Raw genomic sequence first — 16,621 nt, forward strand, 5'->3', positions numbered from 1 at the left:
ACACAAGGAACACATTTAGGCTGACTGGGCTATGACTATGTCTATATTTTGCTGTTTCTCTATTGCTTAGCTTTTGCACCCAGAAGCCACTATTAACACAAGGATCCTATGAACTGAAACTGGTAGAGCCTAGTAGGAAGACTATTAAATAAGTGTAACCTGAAAAAAACACAAACCTTTTTGATCACCTTAGAGATTCCTATCCTGAGCAGAGGTCTATTCTTAATATACACAGTTAATATTATATATGATTTCTAATGCTTCGCCAGGCTCTTAAAAGTTAGAGCTTATCTTCAACCCAGTAGCATGAGTTGCAAATCTTCTCACCAGCCATCTGATTACTCTCTACCTCTATTTTTCCTCCTCCCGATGGGTCTCCCACACAGTGAGACATATCTGTCCTCTGAAATATTCCCAGTAACCCTCTCCATGTTATTACCAAGAGGCAAGTTACTGAGAAAAAAAACAACCGAAGCTTTTTTGCCCTCAGGATAGCTCCAATGCAAATCTGAATTATGCGTAGGAAAATACGTACCAAGCAGAGCCCACTGTTGTATCTGATCAGGCTGGAGGTGTGAATGGTGGTGGCTGTGTTATCACCAGTGTTAAAAGAGGAGGCTGTGTCAGAGCCCTGCTACGTTAGCACCACGCTGGACCACATCACGTGTCCTCCAATTGAGCAACGTGCGCACTGGTCATATCTTTGATAACTTCCTCTGCTTGGCCATGCTCTCATGACTTTCCTGCTTGCAAAGGATTACGTTTCCAAAAGCAGCTGCCATGCATGGCAAGGAATTTCAGCTATGGAGTTGCACCTTAAGATTATGATAGTTGCAGTAAAAAAAATGTCAAAAGGTTTTCTTTGTAAAGGGTCATTTCCTAACTCCCAGAGGCCCTTGGGAATACCTCTTAGAAGAGCTCCTGGAGCAGCCAAAGGACTTGAGCTCCAAGAGCTTCACAAGGCCTCAGGAGCACCCCGACCTCTCTATAGATGCATCAAGGACAGGTCAGGCTTCACTGGCTGCCTGGGTGAGAGACACTGGGTGATTACACCACTCTTCAAAAGTGACAGTGGCCCAGGCGACCTCCACATACCCCTTACACCCAAGCGGTATTGTATTTGCAACTGGTTATTTGCAAAACATCTGCAATGTTTTCTGGAAAAGCACCAAGCTTAGCGTCTTGCTGATGGACGGCAGGGTGCAGGAGAGCTTGTGCAATGCCTCCATTTGGCTGAAGTGACAGATAGTGCACAGAGTCAAAGGTGTTCGTTCTCCACATCCAGCCCATGACCTTACAGCCTATGCCTTTCTGTAGCTGCTTGGTAGACACCTAAAAGCCTGAGCTTTTGGTTCACTACCAGGTGCTCTGCTTGAGTGTAAGTTTCCTGGTCATGGATTAGACTGGCTTCTAATGTTTATACCAGCCACAGTCTATGAGCAGTATATGAGTTGTGACACACAGCCCAAAACACACATGTGTTACTCCATCCACCAGACTAATTTTCTATCAGCGTCGCAACTGCTGACACAAAGGGACTGTGTGTGTGGGCGCTATCTTCCTGTGAGCAGGTGTGGCCAGAGCCTTCACTGTTTCATTACCTTACTTCTGTCTCTGTGTCTACTTTGGGCTTTTGAAAGTGTCTTCCCACCCCTGTAAATACAAAAATCCCACTACATAAGATGGACTTTACAGGTTGTGTAGAACGCAATTTCAGTGTGCGTCCCTAGAGGAGTTAAAAAACACCCTATGGACAGAAAACCCCTACCCAGCATGTGTTTTTCTAGTCTACCATCAGGTTTCCTTCAACAGAATCAAGACACACCTCCCCTTTTACGTGTATGGTCGGCTACTTCATCCATGGTCAAGTCTGCTGCCTTCTACCTCCCCTGGGTACTAGTTATCTAGCAGAGGTACCAAGTGCTAGTACTAGGTACTAATAGAGGTTGGAAAGGCAACAGAGACTTCTCCAGCATCCTCAGACCATGGGACAAGGCTATCAGAGCAGCCTATCAGCGCTGAGGCTAGTGTGCGATTTAGCATGGGTACCTATCATAACTGTGGTAGGAAGGAGAGAAGTTGCCAACGAAGAGCAGCTAGCTTTTTACCGAGAAACTCTGGTGTAGCTTAGTCAAAGGAAGAAATCAAGACCTTTGAGTTATTTATAACCCTTTACAGAAAGGGTTATTAGACATTGGAATGGGCTGCCCAGGGAGGTGGTGGAGTCATCATCTCTGGATGTGTTTAAGAAAAGACTGGACATGGCACTTAGTGCCCTGGTCTAGTTGACAGGGTGGTGTCAGGGCAACGGTTGGACTCGATGATCCCTGAGGTCTCTTCCAACCTGGTTGATTCTGTGATTCTGTGATTTGAAGTTAGGAGACCAGAGTTGGGCGTTTTGACACATAGGTGCAAGTTTAGGTGGAAAGAGCAATACCATCATGATACTGCTGTGATTGTACACTTAACGGAATTGTAAATGGTCACTATTATTAACCTACGGTGACGGGACCCCATAATACATGGTGGGGTGCACAAGCAAATATTGAATAGACTACCATGGGTATCTTAAAATGAAGCTGTATAACCACACTCATGGGATGTCTTTACAGTATTATTGTGGGAACTAATGTAAGAAAACTCAAGACCATTTAGAAACAGAACAGTATTTTATTTAGCTTTCTAACCAAGTAGACTGTACCAATCAGCACTCTCATACACACATTCTCATAGGGGCCAAAATGTGTGTATCCAAGTGGTCTGGCCAAGGTCACCTTAGTGTGACATGGAAGGCAAGAGTTGCCAGCTATTGAGTCCTCCATATGCTTTCTGGGTTCTGCCTGAGGCCCAAAGACCAACTCTTTCTTGGCCTCTAAGGTCCTTTAGGAGTCAAAAGTTACTATGGTGTGATTTTTTTGCTACTGCATCTTGTTAACTTCATGCTTCATAAATATTACACGTGACATTGCTGCTAGGTGTCTTTCATTTTCTTGTTTGAGGAATCAGAGGACTGTAACCCGTCCTCCTGTTGGGATAACAGGAAGAGAAACAGCCCATGAAATGTGCTGTATCCCCACTGCTGTCCTGTTAACAGGTGCAGGTCTTCTGCTGATGAGTCACCTTCTCTGTGGTGCATCAAGTGCAAGCAACACATTCCTCAGCGCTTACCAGTCTGATTGGTGTTTATCAAGTCCTTGGCTACCAATGTATACCGTTCATCTAACTCCTGCTCTGGTGTTTCTCTTGGTGCATTCACACATGTACAAGCCACCAGACTGCATGCCCAGGACACTGGTTGTTACCTTCTGTCCATTGGCTCTCGCCAAGCACAAAGGTAAGCCAGTCACAAACAGGCAGATGCTTAACAAGCTGTCATCTGGTCTTGGCATCCTGAACTGGGAAAGAGAGTATCATTCTGATTTTAGCAATAAGAGAACATCAGCTCTTGTGTAATCCCTGCTGGATAAGCATGATTCCCTTGTAGTAAGCTTGGAGAACCTTGCTCAAGTAAAGAACCTGGTAAGAACAGCAGTGCTTATCTGGTTGTACCTCTCCTAGTTTAAAGCCCCTCAGCTAGGCTAGGATATCTCCAGCATCTCTGATTACACATTTCGTAGGGATTGTACTCATGCTAAAGTTTCATAGTGAAGCTTAATGAAACAACAAATTCTTTTCACAACACCTTGCTAGAATTGTTCATGCAATCGTTTTATTCACAGTAGTGAAACTTAATCAACAAAATCATAAATGTTCCTAAATATTGATTGTGAAATAACTGAGAAGTGGTCACCAGCAGTTTGTCTCAGCTAATTCTTCCCCCATTTCTTTGTTCAGAAGACCCCAGAACAACCCTGAACTTCTTGCACTTCTCTGATCTCTCTTCATTGCACAATTGGCTTTAAAGGGTATTTTAAAGATAAAAGAGTTTGGTCTGTTAATGAACAGACCTGGGCTAACTTCAGCTAACTTTCTCAATAAAGAAATACTAACATTTTTCAAATTTGGTATCGTGGTGCTCTTGGGCTTTTTTCCAATGTATTGGAGAAAAGCTGATTGGGCTCAGCTTAGCCAATGCCCTGGTCAGGGCTATCAGAGACCTTCAGGAAGCAGTAACATGTCCCACAGGACACAGTTAAGGGTCAGAGAGACCAACAGAAGCTTGTGAAGAGTGATGGAGGTAGTTATATCTGATCATGATTTTGGCTAACCGTAACTTTCCATGGCCTTATACCATTCCCACCTGCCTAAAGTACCAATATACGAAAATACAAGTCTTGAAGACCAGTTACCGGGTTTCTCTTCCAAGCATTCATTTAGCAATCTCAAAAGAAAATTTTGAAATAACATAGGAAATAACACAGAAATTACTCATAGTTCCTGAAATAAGAAAGCGACATGTCCTCAACTGAATAAAACTCTGAATCTACTCAGCAATGCCAGTGACTGCTGGAAACTGTTGTCAGGCTTGCTGTTAAGGATCAAAAAAACATGAAAAGGCATTACACCATCTGTCATAACTCGATGAAACCTTATCCCAGATTAACCCTGGTACAAATCAGTTCCTAAATAGCAGCATAGGCCAGTACGTTGCTTAAAGCAGACACCAAAGCAATCCTAGGGTTACTTACAAAAGCACAGCATGTGCCTGTGCATAATTCTCAAGTGGGAAGGGTGCTGTAGTAGATGTACTCACCACCTCTCCAGTGTGGACACATCCTGGAGTTGATCACGTGCTCCACAGTTCATGGAGATGATCACGTGCTCCACAGTTCATGGAGATGATCACGTGCTCCACAGTTCACGTGTGTGCAGCCTTTTTTTTGCATTGACTGTGAGGATGATCACAGAATCATAGAATCACAGAATCAACTAGGCTGGAAGAGACGTCTGGGATCATCGAGTCCAACCTTTGACCTGACACCACCATGTCAACTAGACCATGGCACTAAGTGCCATGTCCAGTCTTTTCTTAAACACATCCAGGGATGGTGACTCCACCACCTCCCTGGGTAGCCCATTCCAATGTCTAATGACCCTTTCTGTGAAGAAATTTTTTCTAATGTCTAACCTGAACCTCCCCTGGCGCAGCTTGAGGCTGTGTCCTCTTGTCCTGTTGCTTGTTGCCTGGGAGAAGAGGCCGACCCCCACCCTGCTACAACCTCCTTTCAGGTAGTTGTAGAGAGCAATAAGGTCTCCCCTGAGCCTTCTTTTCTCTAGGCTAAACAATCCCAGTTCCCTCAGCCGCTCCTCATAGGACATACTCTCTAGACCCTTCACCAGCTTTGTTGCCCTCCTCTGGACTCGCTCCAGCACCTCAATGTCTTGCTTGTCGTGAGGGGCCCAAAATTAAACACAGGATTCGAGGTGCGGCCTCACCAGTGCTGAGTACAGGGGGACGATCCCTGCCCTAGTCCTGCTGGCCACACTACTCCTGATACACGCCTGGATGCTCTTGGCCTTCTTGGCCACCTGGGCACACTGCTGGCTCATGTTCAGCCGGCCATCGACCAACACCCCCAGGTCCTTTTCCAGCCACTCTTCCCCCAGCCTGTAGCGCTGTATGGGGTTGTTATGGCCAAAGTGTAGGACCTGGCCCTTGGCCTTGTTGAACTTCATACCACTGGTCCGGCCCATCTATCTAACCTATCCAAATCTCTCTGCAGAGCCTTCCTACTCTCAGGCAGATCAACACTCCCACCCAACTTAGTGTCATCCGCAAATTTCCTGAGGGTGCACTCAATACCCTCATCCAGATCATCTGTAAAGATATTAAACAGGGCTGGGCCCAGTACTGAGCCCTGGGGGACACCACTAGTGACGGGACACCAACTGGATGCAGTACCGTTCACCACCACTCTCTGGGCCCAGCCATCAAGCCAGTTCTTAACCCAGCGCAGAGGGCACCTGTCCAAGCTGTGGGCTGCCAGCTTATCCAGGAGAATGCCATGGGAGACAGTATCAAAGGCTTTGCTGAAGTCCAGGTATATTACACCCACAGCAGAAAATTATAAGTCAGCAAACATGGTGCAGCTACTGTATTTTGAACGGGTTGTGACATGGTTTTAAGCCCTTCTGGCCTTGTGTGCCATACACAAGCAGATAAAGAAAGGCTTTGCATGAGCACATCTGGAAGAAAATTAAATAAGTGGCTTAATGACCATCCTCCACACGTGTAGGCATATGACTGAGATTGGTTTGCTCATGCATGGAGAATAAATAGGGAACACTGCTGTGCTATGAATACATTCACTGGGGAAGTGAAGGCCTTGTGCTGCGTTGTGATGTCTATGGGCAAGAGATTGAGTTGATCTGGACCCTGACATCATGGGCTGATGTCCCAGACTGACCTTGGACCTGTGCCATCACCATGGACCTGCCTGATGACTTTCGACTTGCCTGGCAGACAAGACATGCAAGGACTCCAGTCCCGGCAAGATCAACACAGCTTGCCGTGTAATTCAATCCAATTATTGATTAAGGCAATCTCAGATGACAGAATGTCACAATATTTATGCTACAAGCACCTTGATTATTTACGGTTCTTTTGCTTCCAAAATGCACCACATCAACTGTTGTTGATCCTTTAACAGGAGGTGGGAAGCAAGTACCAGTGCCACAGGGAGCAGAGCGCTTCTGGAACCTGATTTAGAGAGAACTTCACCAAAACTCTCCATCATGGGAGACTCCCAAGGAATGAAGATGATGCAATACAAACATTGCATCAGATAATTACGGAAGTGGCAGAAACATTATAACCTGAACAGAAAGAGAAGAGACTAAACCCTGCAATTCTTATAAATTTTCAGAAGTAAAAATTTAGTACTTTTAACTAAATATAAATAAGTTCTTACAAGCTTGTCACAAGTCTGTTGGGGAAACATCTTCCCAAGCTTTGAGTGTTTGTTTGCAAAGACAGAAAAATCTATTCTTTTCTAGTCAATTCTATTTTTCTAGTCAATTCTAGCTGTAAGGATGGAAAAAGAAACACCTTTGCAGCCGTTCCCCTTTGATGATAACTCAAACTGAGCCCACTGCAGTTGTCCTATGAGGATGTGCACCAACAACCCTGTCCCACCATCTCCAGACACTTGGATGAAAGTGTGCTGCTAAGACCCACAGTTTGCCTCTAGAGCGCAGCTATGCTGGGCTTGATACCCCTCCTCACCCTCCAACCTGCCCTCTGCGACCCACCTCTTCCCTGCAGGACACAGGGTGGGGGATGTTAGTTGCATCGCAGGCATCTGCCAGTGTTACAAGCCACCTAAAATTATCCCTGAGCAGGGGGAGTGTTGGACAAGCAGCTCTCCCTTGCCTGCACATGGCAAGATGTCTGTGCTGAAAACCCCCATACTCCTCCGGAGGTTTAAGGCAGTACAACCACACAGAGCCCAGTGGACCCTATCTTACTTTATTATTAATATTATTATTATTTGTACATCTTTGTGGAAGGAGAGACCTATCCTTTGCCCTGCTTGCTCCTAGGTATATTTTAAGAATATAGTTACACAACCAAGCAAATACGCAGTTCCTCCCCTAATCAATATATTATTAAGATGTGTAATCCAGAAGCTGAAAACAGGTTTAGACTCATTACTGGCTTCCACCAGACTCTTCTTCTCTCTCCCACATAAGGAAAACAAAAGCATTTCCTGACAGTCAGCAAAAGGTGACCTTTCCAGCTATGTTTGCTTAAAATGGTGCAAAATGGTGTTTCCTGGTAGAACTTATTGAAAACCCTTTTGTGTGTGAGCAAGGCTGGTGTTGTCTGAATCAGCATGAGTTTGAGAAATATGTTCCCTACGTTAGCGAAATGGACAGTGCTCATGGAAAAAAACCCCATGAGCTCTTTTTGTTGTCACCAGGCAGAAAGTTTCTAGCTCCTTCCAACTGTAAAGTAAAGCAATGAACATCAGGATGTTGGGATTCTTGGCATGGAAGAGTCACCAGAAGGTGGATAAAGCTACACTGACAGGGTGCATCGCTCAACCCACCACGTGGTCCCATCTGAGCGTACCTACTCTTGTGACACACCAGCATTCAGGAGGGAGCTGAGCTGCTGTCCAGGTATTTGCAGCTGGGAACCCAAGCATAGGGAGGCCAGAGCTCACAGCGGCTGCCAGAAGCCAAACTCCACTGAAATTGCTTGTTGCTGGAAATCCATGTGAGTGAGGCACCTGGGAGACTCAGGGTCCAAGGCCATGCCCAACTTCTGCAGGACCTCAACCCATTTAACCTAAATCCTGCATGCTTTGCTGATCATTGGATTGGCCTGTTTTCCTCACTTGCCAGAGTAATATCAATCCAAACTAAGCGTAGCAATTTAATGAGCCTTTTCCCTCCCTTCTTTTCTTCACTTTTTTTTTTCAAATAAAAGAAGTCCCAGAAGATAAATGAGAAACCAACAATTACTTCCACAGGTCTGATTCTAGGTGTTCTTCTCCATTAGTTCAAGAATTTCTTTGTACACTTGTTCGTACACTTGCATACCCCAGAGGAAATCAAAGTGGCCAAATTCAGGAATGTACTTTTTGTACAGCACATTGGTGATACGAGGCAGTATGATGTTTACGTCTTCAGGGGCTGAAATCCAGTCCCTGCCACCATACCATACAGCAAGAGGTGTTTTCATATTTTCCAGCTCATAGAAAGGAGGTGTGGTCTGGAAGACAAAAAGTGTGGCTTGAGGAAGGAAAGCCTGGGAGGTCACGAGCAAGTACAAAATTCAAAGTATCCCTGATTGCTGCTTGGAATTTTTTCCCTATCCCAAGAGACGGTACAGAAACTATCACCAGAGATCCTGACTGTGCCTTGGGCTCCTATGCTTTTCACCAGAGGGTCAAAAAATCATCACTGAATGACATCACAGACCTCTTTTTTGTAAGAAAGGTTACAAACTTGTTTGACCATATAAGGCAAATTCCATAAATCCCATAAAACTCAGTCTCAGCCACTGCAGTATTTTCCTTGTCATTTTCTTTTTTTCTTTTTTTTTTTTTTTCTCTTTTAAAACTGACAAGTGAGAATGGATTTCTCTTACCTGGTTGTAATGAAGCATGTTGTCACTGCCGTAATCATAATGTTTGAATTCCCCTGTTTGATAGAGCTGAAAAAGGAGGAGAGCTGTGTTTATTACCCATGCATTGCAGAGGACCGTAAGAAAGATAAAAGAGGTGACTGGGGAGCTGCACTGCTCCTTCCTGCCACCAAGGCTCGAGGATGATATTTGTTACATGTGATATTGTCTTTTGGGAGGAGAGCTCAACCCCCAGGAAGATCTCAGCACGGCCTGCAAGATCGCCTGGAGTTGCTCATGTCTTTCATCCCTCCTCTCTCGGGTGGCTGGCAAACTGCAGAACATAGATGTCTGGAGGCTGAGGCCCCAGAAACCCGTGGTGCACCTAGCGTACAACCAAGAGCTAGCCTCAATGAAGACAGGAATCAGACCTTTGGGCAAGTTTCCTTTGTCTGACACAGTCAATGTCTACAACAGAAGGATGTGAGTCTGTGCACGTTTTCAATGATTAGTTGTCTCTACTGTCCCTCAGCTCTTAGCCTTTTCTCTATCATCTCCTCTGCTGGTTTATTACCAGTTTTTACTTCCATCTCCTACTAGTTCCAAAGACTCTTGGTCATCTTTTGTTGAAAGTCATGGCCAAAAGAACTGCATCTGCACCATTGTTTCATGTCAGCTTTCCCTTTTCTCTCTAATATAGCTCTGCAGAGAGCAATGGAGGATTATACCCAAGCATTCAGTAGAGGTCCTCGGCAGCTGAGAACATGGGCCCTGGTTGCATGCAATCTTATTCTGCAGCAGGAAATGTTACCTGGCGCCAATGTAACATGTTTTTTATGGATGTTCAGTCAGGGTAGTGGGACAGGTAGACATCTATGCGGCTCTGCAAGAAACCATTGGAGACATTTATTCTCTGCACAGAGGGAATCCCATTAGAAATAAACTGATCCTGTTCAGTAGCCACACAAGTCTTTCACTCACACAGGCTAGCTGGACCTTGCATTTGCACAAACTGCTTCATCTTAGCTCTGTGAAGGCACAGCTCAGCCACGTGCCGTGTGAACACACACTGCAGACGGCAGCATGGAGGATGCTGTAGAGCTCCCTTCAGTAAGCCGAGCAATTCCCATGGGATGCTGGGTCGTTATGAGTCTAGGTGGTTTTCAAACCAAGTAAAACTCTGTATCTTGTGCTCAGGATCCTTTTGCAAAGACAATGTGCAACTCATCACAGTAGCTCTACACATTGTTTCTAATGCATTTCCTCCTTGGAATATTAAGAAATTACACCAACACTTTCCTTGAGAAACAGTGGCCCAGCTCTGACTCCATCCATGATCAAGCAATTATTGCTTGGTACTCTGTGTGGGCCTGTCTCCAATTTTATTCACATGAGCAGTTTGTGGACCTGAAATCTTGGCTGGCCCCAAGGAAACAGTCCTTCCCCGTGCGAGTGAGTCATCCCTGGAACCACCCAGCTCATCTGGACATGTCCCCAAGCAACCTACTGTAGCTGTAGTGTTGGCCCTGATGAGAGCAGGGTCGAACTGGAGACCCCCACCCTGGTGCTTCCAGCCTGAATTTTTCTGTGGCTCTGTGTTCAGTGCAGTGGAGCACAGGGAAAGACTCTGATTTGGGGATAAATACATTCTAAGGGATGGTAGACTGAAGAGTCTGAGGGCCCACCTCTCCTAGGAGTGGATTGAAGGGGAGTTCACTCCGTAAGAGCCCGTTTTGTTATTAAAACACTTGCAAAATTACAAATCACTTAGTGAAAGAGAAACTCTGGGAGACCATGGAGTACCAAATGAATTTCTGCACTCTCACCTTCGGCATCATCCCCACTGGGGAGACAATGTGCCTGGTGGATGCATGACCGTTGGGCTTCCCTCTGGTGCCGATGCAAGAGCACCACAACGGCCAACGCAATGGCCAGATTGCAAAATGCTGATGCAATGGCCTGATTTTTCAACGAATCAAAGATGCAAAAGGCCAGATGAAGGCAGCTAGTTGACAACTCGGGCTCAAACAGTGAGAAAATGGATCACTTAAAAGGTAAGCTGGAGTGTACATACCAGATTTAAGTTGTTGGTAAACCCACCAGGCAAGTAAAGGACCAAGGAGCAAAGGCTTTTAAAGATGGGGTAGCTGCACAGACTGGAAGTCACTACCTGCAAGATGTCACCCTTGTTGAAGACCACAGTGCGTCCTAAAATGAGCTGTGAAAGTCAAAGGTGTTGATCAGTGTGGTTCACATTCCTCTTTTGCCTCCAGAGGCTCCCCACCCTTCTGCTCACCCCTGAAATTTGATGTCTTCGTTCCCACAGCTTTGCTGTTTCATAATTTTGGCGTTTTAGAAATGGCCATGGCCCTGGAAGAGCCCTGATCTTCCTAGAAGTGGTTTCTCCTAGGAGGATGGACCCAAAACCAATATCTAGAAATAGCTCTTCTCTGATAAGGGCTCAACAGGAGGATGCTTTACACTGTTTAATGCCCTGCAGGCTCAAGAGCGTAGGCACAAATGTACCTGCTCAATGCAAAGGGCACGGAGAGGGCAGGGAAATGGAAGTAATGTACAAGCACTGCACGTCTCAGGTGATGAGACCTTGCCATTCCCTCCTTCTCCTTCACACCAGACAAGTGTGTGGTGAGGTCGTACCTTAACCAGCTCCTCGGGAAGGTCAAACACCCTTACCAAGGGTGTCTTCATATTTGAGTTTGCGGTGATAGGAGCCAAGGCGAAAAACATCTTGATTTTGCGATCCAGCTCGGGAATGGATGAAAAAGCAATGAAACCTGCAGGAGGGAGAAGGAAGCAGACCCTGTCCTTTTATTTCTGAAGGAATTGTTGACTCCCAGGCATGTGTGCCCATCAGAAGGACCCTCGGAGGTGGCTCTAGCAGTTCGGTGACTTGGCCTTTGCTGCTGATGCATTTCAGCTCCCAGCTTGATGGCTCAGCCCAACTGCAGCTCCCGCAAACCCTTCTTGGGGCTCTGGCAGCAATGGGATGCTTCAAAAGCCATTGCTGCAATTTTGGCTGTCACCGGTCAAAGCTGTTCTGTTAAGGCAAACAGGGATTTTACCTGCTCTTTTACCTTTGTTGTTTGGATGTGGCCAAACTTTACCCTCCCCATCCAGGCTCTCAGGAGAACACTCACAAACTGGGGGTGCGCAACTAACGTAACTGACAGTGGTCTGATCTCCTCCTAAGTACCTGTGGTGGTGCCTTGAGAGTAAGCCACATAATATAACTGTTCCTGTCCAGTCTTCTGCAGAATATAGTTGATCGTCGCTGGGAGGTCATACATGGCCATCTCATGAAAGCTGCAACAGAGATGGGCACATGACAAAATTACTGTTGCTGACCTTGAGAGCGATGGGCAGGACACAGCAAGTAGTGCCATGACTATTTGGGGAGCAGGCAAGGGCTCTGGCAGGTGTCAGCACCCCTGTAGTGTGTTGGTGGTGTCAGTTTACGCCCACTGGCAGATGGTGTGACTGTCAGTGGTGCTGCACCTCCAGCCTATGGACACTGCTGAGGGTACCAGGTACCTACCCACCCTTCAATTTTGGAGAAAATACCTGTAAGCTGAGTACTCCTGGTGGAGAAACTCAAACTTTTTGTGCTTTCGCGACCAGCTGTTCCCCCGGCTGTTTCCAATCCAGACGTCATAGCCAGCATCGGCGAGGATGAAGCCCAGGCTGCTGTTTGGCAAGTTGGTAACCCAGTTGCTTCCCTCCAACACCAGGCCATGCTGCAGGAGGACCACAGGCTTTGGAGATGAAGAAAGAAAAGGAGGATCATTTTCTTTGACCACTAGCAAAACTGACTCTTCACATCTGGGTATTGATTTGGCAGCAACTCCCCGGGGAAGTGATTCCAGTGCAGGGATATGGTCACCTATGTCTTCAGCCTCTTTGGAGATGTGTTTTTGAAGTAGGCTTTTTGGTCATGGCAGGGCAGAGAAAATCGATATAGCAAAGCTGAAAAATAAGGTTGGACTCCACACTGAATGGAGCTTGGTAAATCATGCTCCCAGGAGGAAAGAAACCAAGCCCCATGTCTGCCTGGACACTGACTGTGCCTTTTGCATGGAGACCACCCTCCTCACGGTGCCTTTTGTTTGGCTCAGGTACTCTGGGTCTGACCAGGAGACACTGAATACCCAGCAGAGTCTAAGTACCTCCCATGGCACAGCAAAACCATGATGCCCCATTGCAAGAGACATAGGTACTGGAGGGGTCAGGATCATCTCCACCCTCTTCTGCCTGCTTTAAGCCATATAGGCAAGGCTCAGCTCCCCAGAACAAACTTAAGTTCTTTTTTACAAAGGACCAGGAAGCCTGAAGTGCTGTAGGAAGAGAGTAGAAGAGGGATTATGCAAAGATTTAGTTTGGAAAGGACCTCTGGAGTTCTCTGCTCCAATCGCCTGCTCAAAGCAGGTCCAGCTTCACAGCCACAACAGGGTCATTGCAAGGATATCTGAATTCATATGGTAGGGCGACCACAGATTGCAGCATGAAGAAGTTGAAATAAAAGTGACTTTCCTTTCTTTTTTTTTTTTTCCTTTGTCTTCTCTTTTTCTGTTGGTTTTTAGACCCTCAATATAAGACTCACATTTCCACCCTGGACAGCTGAGGACAAAGTGTTCTGAATGGAAATCTAGCTTTTAACATGTTTGCCATGTTCATACACCAGTTCCTGCTTCCCAGGAGAGGGTCACCCTGCCAAGGATGGGGCATCACCCCCTCCACTTTGAAACAGCGGTTTAAGTGAAGAACAAAAAGGAGACAAAATGGTGAGATGGCATTAGGTTGGACACATGGTGATTTTTTCCTGACAAATGGCATTTTGCTGCTCCACTGGATGGTTTTGAGCTTGGGTGAAACCTGGGGCAAGATTTCTCTGTCCCATTCATTCTCCTTATCTTTTCCTTCCTCTTTGGAGCAGATCCTCTCAGAACAAGAAGGTTGGTGTGGTGGGCACCTGCATTTCTTCTGCTCCCAAGGCTAATCCTACAGGGAAATTTGTCTCCTTGAGGACCCAGCCCATGATGAGGCAGCCCTGACTATGGCCTACTCCAGCCCAGCAAAGCTCTCAGTGTCCCTTGACCAGGCAGACCTCATGGCACTTAGGGGGACAGAACATGCTGGAACCCTGTGCCTCTGCTTCGTGAGAGGTGTGCATGCTTCCTGGGTTGTCTCTTCCATGCGGAATCCTCTGCGTGGTGAGGTAATAGCCGTCATCTGTCACCACGTCATGCTCCTCATAGGGGTACCCGTGGTAGCGGACAATTTCACCCTGTGGGAAGGGAAGGACAGCATGTGGTGGTTCCCCAGGGAGGTGGGGGTCTCCATCCTGGAGGGTGTCAGGGCTTGGCTGGGCAAAACCAGCAGTGGCTGCTCTGAGCTGGTGGTGGTGACTCCTGCTGCCACTGGGAGGGTAGAGCAGGGACCTCCCAATGTCCCTTCCACCAACACTGCAGTGATGTCATGATTTCAGCTAAAATTTTTGGCAGGTGTGAGTTTCCCTCACCCTGAGCAGGTCTCATAAAGAAAGACCCGTTGTTGCTTTTCATGTTGCAATCAACATTTGTGAAGAGCAGGGCAGCAATGACAGTGAAACTCCAAGCCTGAGACAGCTGCGTTGAGCACACTGGTTGAGTTGGGCTGAACTCCCTTATAAATGTCTGCCATAAATCTCCGTGTACCTTAACACAGGCAGACAAAAGCTCTAATAAAACCCTGGTACCAAACACTGGTGAAGATACACATGCAGAGACCATGGGTCCTGCCCAGACTACAGCAGCATGGGTAGCTTGCATGCCCAAGGAAGAAAAGAAGAGAGAGAAGTCAGGACTTACGACATCCATGGACACCTCGAGGCTTGCATCTGAATTTTCACTGATGCACATTAAATAAGGAATGGTTATGAACAGCCACCCCATGGTGCTCTGCAAAACATTGTCAAGACGATTAGCGTGAGAGACATTGACAGTACTGACATGGATGCCAAGGATAGCGTGCACTTCACTTGGGATCCACTACGCTTCTGTTAGGATATCAATCCATCTGACCACTCAACAGGTGAAGTAATTTAAAATTTGAAATCCTCTAGCTGGTCTAAAAATGGCTCATTTTGCTTATCTTGAACAATGCCAGAGTCCAAACCCCATCACGTTTTAATCACATGTTCTCCATCAGATCCTTGTATTCAGAAAAATATATGTATGTACACAGCCATATGGACCTAGGCAAACCTGGTTTTCAAGGGGGTCATTATAGACTATTCATTTAAAATGATGGCTCAGACGGTGGGAAGAATAGATTATTTGGTTAAACTGATAGCTGAACTGATCAGGAATAAACCACCCAATTTTAAGTGGCAGTACCATGGAGATTTTCTTCTTAATATGGGCTGCATCCCCAGCAGCGTGGCCAACAGGGCGAGGGAGGGGATTCTGCCCCTCTGCTCCGCTCTCGTGAGACCCCCCCTGCAGTGCTGCATCCAGCTCTGGGGGCACCAACATAAGAAGGACACGGAGCTGTTGGAGCGAGTCCAGAGGAGGCCACGAAGATGCTCAGAGGGCTGGAGCCCCTCTGCTCTGGAGACAGGCTGAGAGAGTTGGGGCTGTTCAGCCTGGAGAAGGGAAGGCTGCGGGGAGACCTTCTAGCACCTTCCAGTACCTGAAGGGGCTACAGGAAAGTGGGAGAGGGACTTTTTACAAGTGCATGGAGTGACAGGACGAGGGGGAATGGTTTTAAACTGAAAGAGGGTAGATTTAGATGAGATATGAGGAAGAAATTCTTGACTGTGAGGGTGGTGAGAAGCTGGCCCAGGTTGCCCAGAGAAGCTGTGGCAGTGTTCAAGGCCAGGTTGGATGGGGCTTGGAGCAACCTGGTCTAGTGGAAGGTGTTCCTGCCTGTGGCAGGGGGGTTGGAACTAGATGATCTTTAAGGTCCTTTCCAACCCAAACCAGTCTGTGATTCTATGATTCTACGAAATCAAATAATGCAATTTGGTTGGGCTCTCCTTATGGCTGAAAGAGAACCCAGGACACACTTATACACTTGAGTTTTGTTTGCAAACCTGAGTGAAATACTGTCCCAGGAGATCCACTATTCTTACTGGGAAGGGTTTTGAAGTATCTGTTTTGGCTTGTTCCTACCACAAACCATCTTACTATCATTTTATGTGTTGGAGACCATAAATTTGCGAGAGAAACACTGCCTCAGCTCTTGTGTGACATGCTTAAATAGTTAAATTGCATGAAGCCCCCCACAAGGAGCCCTGCCAAACCCCTGATGAATGTGTGTGGCTGTGCTGGGCTGCGTGGGAGGCAAGGACCACGGCTGGATGTCAACGCCAGGTATATTGCATCCACCCCATTGCCTCCCTGCAGAATGTCTTCCTAGGGAAGGAAGGAAGGAAGAACTGTGAGCAGGCTTCTGTTGCTTCCTAGATAACCCTCCTTGTCCCCTCTCTCTTCTGCTGCAGGAGGTGGTTTTGCAGCTGGGGACAAGGCCATCTGCTCCCTCTGCTGTCTCTGGAATGCATGCACAGGAACTGCTGCTCTGCCGGGGGGGAGACCTCGGGACACCCCTTGC

At 46.7% G+C, this 16,621-nt stretch overlaps 1 protein-coding gene across 1 annotated transcript; it reads right to left on the bottom strand.

Moving 5' to 3' along the window:
• Positions 1-8,425: 8,425 nt before the first annotated feature.
• Positions 8,426-14,961, bottom strand: LOC137672392 (lipase member J-like). Its single transcript, XM_068416590.1, is given in 9 exon segments — positions 8,426-8,659; positions 9,038-9,103; positions 9,825-9,896; positions 11,088-11,231; positions 11,672-11,808; positions 12,228-12,337; positions 12,596-12,794; positions 14,150-14,315; positions 14,878-14,961. Coding segments are annotated over 9 exon segments (1,212 nt in total).
• Positions 14,962-16,621: the final 1,660 nt, after the last annotated feature.

Source organism: Nyctibius grandis, chromosome 20 (genome assembly GCF_013368605.1).
Source record: "Nyctibius grandis isolate bNycGra1 chromosome 20, bNycGra1.pri, whole genome shotgun sequence".
Taxonomy (NCBI): domain Eukaryota; kingdom Metazoa; phylum Chordata; class Aves; order Nyctibiiformes; family Nyctibiidae; genus Nyctibius; species Nyctibius grandis.